Raw genomic sequence first — 9033 nt, forward strand, 5'->3', positions numbered from 1 at the left:
TTAAAATTAAAAAAAAAAAAATCACTTTTCCGCAAAAGAAATGTCATTCCAAATAGCAAAAACGACAACATAGCACCCCCTTTTAAGTTGGTACAATAAATTACTTACAAAATGTCTTGTATTTTTCATACATCGTTATCGAATGGCAGCAATTCATTTGTGTCTTACTTCTTGCAGTTACTGTACCAGTAATATTAATTGTTCATGAATAATTATTTTTAAAAGGTTTATATCTAGATTAATAAGTGAGTTTTATTTCACATCTAAATGAGCCGTAGGGCGTATTTAAACATAAACGCATTATAAAGGAATATCCCACTTTAGCCTGGTCGATAAAATAGGATGCATAATTTTGCAAATATTTATAAAAAAAATTTTTTTTTACGGTATATAACTCAGATAATGCATATGTTAATGTTTTCTTGTCGTAGAACATACCTCGGGGTGTTTTCGACAAGAAAAACCTTAACATATGCATAATATATAATATAACTATAGATAAAATAGTAATATAAACAGATATTTATACAAGTATTTATCGTTCTGATCTTTTAGAGGTTAGTAGAAAATAGTGAAGGAACATAATGTATTGTAACTGTTCTTTGACCTATGTCTTTGACGAATTGCTGTAGCCAGTTTCGTTATTATGTAATTCCTTTGTTGGTGTTGTTGCTGTTCTTTTCAAGAATTCAAGAACTGTTTGAATCAAATAATTAATGACTTGATAATATTTTGTTTCTAATCGAGTCAACAGAAAGAAATGTTTTTATTTTGCAAAGCTTATCAAATAAGTGACTAAACTTAGATCCTCATTTTCCGAACACCTTTCTTTATTTCCATTTGTCAATAACGTTTAGCATATATGCCTACTATGGTCTTACTGGAACTTACTTAACATTCATTTTTTTTTGTAAACACATTTTTAGTAATTTTTTCCGTTTTCATTAAACCAGAAAATCTGCTTCGTTAAATTTAGAGGAATCTATTTTGCTGAGAGAATTATTTAATGTTAGGATATAAGGTTAATGAAATTGTAGCATAAACATTGCGACTGGGCGAATCGAGTGGAGAAAAAAATGACTTCTTTCATGCTAGCATATGCCTGCCTGTGTATTTTGATCTTTGTTGTACATTAACAGGTGTTTCTTTAATCGGTGTTCTTATTTCAATCCATACATGTAATACTATCGTTGTTATTGTTGATATTATTGACAAGACTGTGATGACTGACATTAAACACAAAAACAAAAAGGATTCAGAAATGAAATTTGAAGACATAATTGATGACACATGACAAATATGACATCTGTAATTTCAATCTGTGTAGATATTACATGACCAAAACCTAATTCTTTGCTGTAATTGCTTTATGATAGTCTTAATATCTAATTTTATGATTTAATATTTTGAATAAAGTGAAAGTTCGCTGAAAGAACAAAACCACTAATTCATAGCCCGTTTATTTCTATGTAATATTCTGCAATTCCAAGCATAAGTGGCTACTTTGTCTTAAGTTCAAATAAAGTGGCAGTTATTTCATGTCAAAACTATATCGTATCCTGACTTGTACTGTAAAAATTCAGAATTCCTTTAATTGCTAATCAAAGCGTATTGGTTCCTGGAATTTTGATAGTACAAAAACAGGTACTTCTAATCTGAATAACAGGGCAAATGTTCACCCATATTAAAGGTTTATTAACTTTTTTCATTATGTAAAAGAAAATTTGAACCAGGATTCTACATTGATTCATGTCCCCAAGCTTTTCTTTTGATACCAGAACTACCCAAATATTTCATCCATTGACTGCAAAGATACAGCTATGCGTAGGAACAATTTTGTTCACAATGTACTTCTATCTTATATATTCTTTCTGATCAGGCCCGAATTACCTGTATAATACCGGAAGGGGCTGCGATTCTATTAAGATGTATCTATATGCAGCTGTTTTTATTCTTGAATTAAAAGGAATAAGATTTGTTTTTGTTTTATTCAATATGTTATTTGATTGTTTAACGGCTTTTTTATGTTGTTGTTTCCTAGTTTATTTTATTTTCATATTCCCAGAAATATGATCGTAATATACTTTTGTCAGATAAAATAACAAATAATATTCATGATGACATTCCTTTTATATATGTAATGACTGCAACATGTAACCGGCTCGTCAAAAGAGCCGAACTGACCCGTCTTTCTAATGCCTTCCGATTAGTAAATCGGCTACACTAGATTGTTGTTGAACCCGATGGTCAAATTAGTTTGCAAATACAGAAACTTCTGAACTCATCTGGAATTAACTTTACATATTATGCCAAAGAACCAATCCATCGGACCAAAATAATGCTGGAATTGGTTGGATAATGACAAATCATAATCCAGCAGTCAAAGCTGTGGTCTATTTTGCAGATGATGACAATTCATATGATATACAAATATTTGAAGAGGTAAGAATTAAAACATAATTTGCCGTGTCTAAATTAAAAGTATTTAAAATGATTACATTGTTTTGACTACATTTCGAAACAACGTCCGTCATTGGTTTAATTACAATTGTCTAGGAGGTAATCATCCAATCACAACGTTTTAATGTACGCTTTTGCATTTTACCCAGAATTTGTCAGATTATGAGATGATGGAAAACAAATTGTTTGTTACGGGATTACATAAAAAAAGATAAAATGAACTAAAACAAACTGTTTAAGACAAATCTCGGAGTTAGAGGTTCTGAACACTCCTTTGGAAATTCATTTCAATCGTTTATCATCAGTTTCTTTGTCTGTTCTTCAGATTTTTCCTCGAAACCGGGTTGTTTTTACAAAGAGTGTAACATCATTACTATATAACCATATGTTGAAATAAACCATAAGCTTATTTTTACTACGCAGAATAACACTATTTATAGCGATTAACTCTGGACCCCTTTCAATGTAACTATTTTCTTGATTTAACGCCGAGCGATAACTGTAAAGGCTACAAAGAACGTTCCTCGAATACAGTGTAAAAGCAATGAGGGTTTGTTGAGTTTTAAAACTTAATATAATTTAACGAGATGATATGCAAATAAATTCAAACATTTATTATTTTCCAGTTGCGATAGACTAAAAAGTTATCAGCGTGGCCTGTTGCATTTTCTGGTAGGAGAAAGTACGAGACACCAATAGTTGAAAATGGCAAGGTAATAAACGCACCTGTCAATATATAAGAAAATACAAATAGATATATGGTCATTTCAAAACAGATTGATCCGAAAGGGAAAATATTAACACTTTAAGTTCATATCCATAGGCGGGTCCAGGGGGCCTTGGGGGCCCGGTCCACCCTTTTTGTTGGAAAATTTTAGTTAATTATAAAGAGAATCACTGAAGCATGACGGGAAGGCCCCCGTTAGGCCAGTCGGTTCCCCCCTTGTTAAAAGTTCTGGATCCACCACTGATCTCATCGTGTTTTACACAAGGTTTACATTGACACGTTACGCAATCTGTGCTTTCTGTGATTTATCTCCCTTTGACACTTTTTTCAATAAAATCTGAACAAAAGTTGGTATTGAAAACAAGGATAGTTATCGACTATCTTTGTTTCTTTTGTCAGGTTGAACGTTTTTCAGACTGGAATACTAAACGAAAATTCCCAAAAGATATGGGAGGATTTGCAATAAATGTTAAAGTTCTGTGGAAGTATCATCCAAGAATTACTGGTATGAAAGACCTTTATAATGGATTTGAGGAAACTCATTTTTTGGAACAATGATGCACAGTTGATGATATTGAACCACGTGCTGACAACTGTACAAAGTTATATAATATAGGGTGGTAAAAAGTTGTATTCGTGTATCGTGTTTTGTCATTTTTATTTCACGTAGTTTTTTTCCGTGTTTCGTGAAATCGGTAAAAAGATCAACGTGCAAAAAATGTTCAATTATTCGTTCATCGTGAAATGGCAATTTTATTTCGCGTTCTTCCGTTCAGAAACCCCCCTTTACGCCCCTCTTAATATTATAATAACTATAATTCATTGTTGTCATATAACCACAATAATACTTGTGACAAATACAAATTATGATCAACAACAAAAATAAAAGGATTTTAATGAGGAGGAGTAGGAGATACTGCCCCTTTTGAGGAGGGGAGGAGGAGGAGGACGATCAATGAACCAATAAATGGCTTTACCATTGATTCTCCTTTGAAGTTCTTTGGAACCACTATTTTCGAGTTTTCAGATTTTCGTAATTTTACACATAAATTGTGGAAAATCATATCGATAAATTGTGTTAAATATCCAAATTCGTGGTTGCCATTTATCTTTAAAAAAAACAACGTAAATCAGAATTTAATTGCCTGAATAAAACGAGATGACAATTCAGTAAATATTATTCCTTTCTTTTTTCTTATAGATTTTGGTATGGCATACAAAAACAAAGAAACCTAAGATAGACAAAATCGACCACAATGTTCCAAAGTTAGAAGTTTGAAGATTCGACATGGAATCCATATCTAAAAAAAAAATGATGCTTCGTTACCTTAAAAGGCCGCACAACTTTTTGGATTTTTTGGGTTTTCACTGCTTTTCAACTTTGTACATGATTGGCTTTATAACTATTGTGATCTGAGCGTCACTGATGAGTCTTATGTAGACAAAACGCGCGTCTGGCGTATTTAATTATAAGCCTGGTACCTTTATGTCTATTATGTTATACAAAACGCCAGACACGCGTTTTGTGCACGAAAGAGTCATTAGTGACGCGGTGATTTTCTTATATACACAAATAAACAAATGCTATTAATTCTAATATCAATGCGATACTTTTAAAATATCATAGAATTTTTTTTATATCACTATAAGTATTATTGTAAGTTAATAGGCAGCATAAAGATCACTGCTTAACGTCAAAATGTTTTTGGTAGCATTTTTGCAATTTCTTAATTTGTTTTTGAAACAAATCAATCAAACAAGCGTTTAGGAAAACTTGTTAAATAAGATAAATAGCAAACTATCAATATTATTGTTTACATATATATCACCCACTATTTTTTTTCTATAAAAGCATCGAAACAATATAGTTCCTCCCTACGCAAAGCTTTTAATGATTTCATTTTATTTACAGGCAATGGAAGTTGAAGGTGTTATTGGCTCCACAACAGAAGAGGAAGAGAATGAACCCGAACGAGTCTTTGTGAATATTAATAGCATGACCTATGATAGATTCAAATAGTTCGGTAGAATATACACAGTAGCCACATTTGAATTCCGCCATAGCATCATCACTGAAAATAAAATTACTCATTATAACCATATGATCGAAATAAAAGCTTGTTAACAGTTAAGACTAACGATAGAGTAAAACAACACTTTTCGAAATGATTAGTAAAAAGCCTTTATTCTGTTACGGGTGTGAAACTTTACTAATATTTTGCCTTTGTTATTTAACCTGTCATGAACCACTATTGAGAATTTTGTTTCCGGTTTTCTTAACATACATTGTGACTTGTTGTCGTATTTATTTTATATGATAAAACTATCGCAATCATATTAGAAAAATATAGCATTCATTATTTTTTAATATTAAAAAATAATCGCTGTGATATTAGACACATATCGCATTGATATTATAAAATATAGCAGAATTATGGAATTATAGGTGATTTTGTTTTAGATGATAATTGAAATCTTCGTTCCTACATAAAAATGTAAACATTCGTCTGAGATTTCCCACAATGCAACTCGTTGATATCAGACAATATCGCTCTTTGATATAAGGAAAGTTTTTATCAAATCGCTTCTTCCATAGACTGGGTTATAAGTAGTGTTGTCAAATCGTACACTTTTGCCTAACCGGTTACTCGGATAATCGTTCGACCGATTAACCGGTTAACCGGTAGTTTTAAGTTGTCGTTTCAAAGCCTTATCAATAGTACCATACATGTACACATAGTTATAAGATGTGGTATGAGTGTCAATTTGACAACCTTTAATCAAAATCATAATACTACAGTTAAAGAATTGAAGTTTGTCCTTTGGCATTATAAGGCTTGTATGTGAGTATTCCTGGAAGAGTTTGGTTTTTAATAAACAAAGACACCGTATCAACTATAGCATTTGTACCAACTTCAGATTGAAAAATATAAAAAAAAAAACCTCTTGATCTCGTAGAATTGAATTTGTCTAAAACCGATCATTGTTTAATTTTCTCTTGCTGTCTTCGAAAATAATGTGTTGAAATTATAACTTATATAAAAAGAAGATATGGTATGATTGCCAATGAAACAATTCTCCATGAGAGACCAACATGACACAGAAATTAATAACTGTAGCTGAACATACGACCTGTTTCTTTACTTTGTTTGAATGTTTCTTTAAGCATGTTACTCGTACTATCACGTATACCTTAAGTACATACACATAAGTTTGCATTTCACAATTTTTAAGGTAGCATTTCGTTTAAAGAAAGACTAAACCTTGCACTACGGAGGTTACACATTTAGATGTTGGTTTACACAATATTAGATCAAAAACGAAATAATGAACTAATTAGTAAAATTTAATCGCATCTCTGATTTAAAGTTATTGTTAAAAAAACATGTGAACCAATCATGTTTCTTTAAGGTCCTGCCCCGAGCTCTAATTAATTTTATGAATTTAGGATCAACAATAGCAATCAATATACTGGACAATTGATCTGTCAAATTAATAACCACGACGAAAATTTTTAAATAAAACATAACTATTTCATGATTTCCATGCAAATCTATATCAAAACTATCAAAATTGAAAAAAAAATCCGGTTAACCGGTTAGCGTTTTTGGTATTCGGTATTCGGTCGTTCGACCGGTTAACCGGTTAACCATTGACAACACTAGTTATAAGGCATTAAGGACTCAAAACTTTCCAATTACTAACGTACAAGTATTATTTGTTTTTGTATTTTGTTAACTTGTCGCAATTCTTCAACATGTTTTTGGCATTGGATAAGAAAATGAGCTGTGTAGTGTATGGTATATAATTCAATTTGTGACACAGTGCCCTAATGATCGTGGCATTAGAGTGAAACGCATTGTCAAAACCATACCTGCTATCGATTATTGTGGATTCATTAAATGTCGTTGGGTTCCAATTTTCGTTAATGTGTGCTGGTGGTCTGTACCACAGGATTATGTATGCGGCTAGTGTGGTTAGGGCCATAAGCTCTCTATATAAGCTATCACCGCTGGCTAGCCTGCTTTGTGGGTGAAAAGAAAGCCGAGTGCGTAAGTCTTTCTGCCAGTACATAGCCTCTACACTATTCAAGACTTCTACAATGCCTCACCGCGACAGCACATGGTAACTAGGATCTAGCATGCTAGGCATTATTGTAGAGGATCTCGGAGCAGCAAGGGCCCTAGAGATGCAGTGTGTAGGCCCATCGGCGCGTGGACACGAAGTCAGATGGCTAGACAGTGGACAGCTTACACTTCAAAATGGTAAAGTGTTATTATATTCGGGCAGGAATGATGGACTACATCAGGCAGGAGTTGGAATGATGCTGGCAAGCCGAGCAAAAAAGGCACTGATTGAATGGAAGCCAATCACTGAGAGATTAATGTATGCCATATTTCACACATCAATCATTAAAATAAGTATAATCACTGTATACGCACCCTCCAACGATGCTACAGATGAAACAAAAGAAAGCTTCATAGAACAGCTAGATAGAGTCATAGCAGGAACACATAAACATGACATCATCTTAGTAATAGGAGACTTTAATGCAAAGGGTGGGATGAACAATGAAGATTATGAGAACATCATGGGTAGGCATGGAATAGGGAGAAGAAACGAAAATGGAGAAAACCTCCTTGATATTTGTCAAAGGAACAACTTAGTCATTACTGGCACAACTTTTCCACAAAAAGTAAAATGGATATCACCAAACAAGAAAACAGAAAATCAAATAGACCATATACTGGTTACTAGACAACACAGAACATCAATACTGGACACAAGAGCTATGAGAGGAGCAGATATTGGCAGTGATCACAAACTCCTCAAATGCAAATTAAGAATCAAACTTAAGAAATACAAAATAGTAACAGATACTTCAAGAAAGATATTTGATACCACCAAACTACAACGTCCAGAAATAAGAAAAGCATTTTCAATAGAGCTAAAGAACAGGTTCCAACTCTTAGACCAGTTAGAGGACAGAGAACCATTCTGGGAAGGTATAACAAAATGCTATAAAGAAACAGCAACTAACACCCTAAGTTTTAAAGAGCGTGGGCAAAAGCCCTGGATCTCCAATGAGTCATGGAAACTTGTAGATGAGAGAAGACAACTAAAGGAAAGAACTAATAAAAAAAGTTAAGGACGAATTAAGAACAACTTACATGCCAAGTACAGTGACAAAGACAAGGAGGTGAAGAAAAGTATGAGAAATGACAAAAGGCAATGGATAGACAACTTAATAGAAGAAGCAGAAAAAGCAGCAAGCAATGATACGATAAAAACAGTATACGAAGTAACAAGAACAATTTGCAATGAAAAACATAAACCACCTCAAGTCATCAATGATAAGACTGGAAATCCATTATCTAGCCATGATGAAAAACTAAAAAGATGGAAAGAACACTTTCAAGAAGTCTTGAACAGACCTGAACCTGAAATACCATTTAATATCAATTTAAACTATAAAATCGAGGAAAGAGAAATAGATACAGTTCCAATCAGGAAAGAGGAAATTTCAAAAGCATTGAAAAGATTTAAAAAAATGGAAAGTCAGGAGGCATAGATGGCATAACAGCTGAGATACTAAAAGCAGATACAATATCAACCACCACGTACTGTGAAAGTACTTTAATTCGTGGGTATCAATTTTCATGGTTTGAGCAATATTTACATGTTCGTGGGTTTTTAAACTCGTGGATTTTAGTTTTCTAAAAAAAAAATTAAAGCCTTTAGAGATGAATGTTACAAATAGTCTTGATTGAAGGATTGAAGGAAATTGCAAAGTAAACATTGACCCGTGAAAATTGTAGTGATAACATTAATTAACCCATGATAAA

The 9033-nt window shown here is 32.8% G+C and overlaps 1 protein-coding gene across 1 annotated transcript; it reads left to right on the forward strand.

Moving 5' to 3' along the window:
- The first annotated feature begins 7328 nt into the window (after nt 1–7328).
- On the forward strand, nt 7329–8336 carry LOC134698023 (craniofacial development protein 2-like). The gene has a single exon (XM_063560312.1). It carries the CDS (start codon nt 7329–7331, stop codon nt 8334–8336), a length of 1008 nt encoding a protein of 335 aa, XP_063416382.1.
- The last annotated feature ends 697 nt before the right edge of the window (nt 8337–9033 follow it).

This window comes from Mytilus trossulus, chromosome 14, assembly GCF_036588685.1.
Source record: "Mytilus trossulus isolate FHL-02 chromosome 14, PNRI_Mtr1.1.1.hap1, whole genome shotgun sequence".
NCBI lineage: Eukaryota > Metazoa > Mollusca > Bivalvia > Mytilida > Mytilidae > Mytilus > Mytilus trossulus.

Excerpts from the sequence above, each read along its gene's own strand:
- LOC134698023 (XM_063560312.1), top strand. The coding sequence starts at position 7,329 with ATGCTAGGCATTATTGTAGAGGATCTCGGAGCAGCAAGGGCCCTAGAG.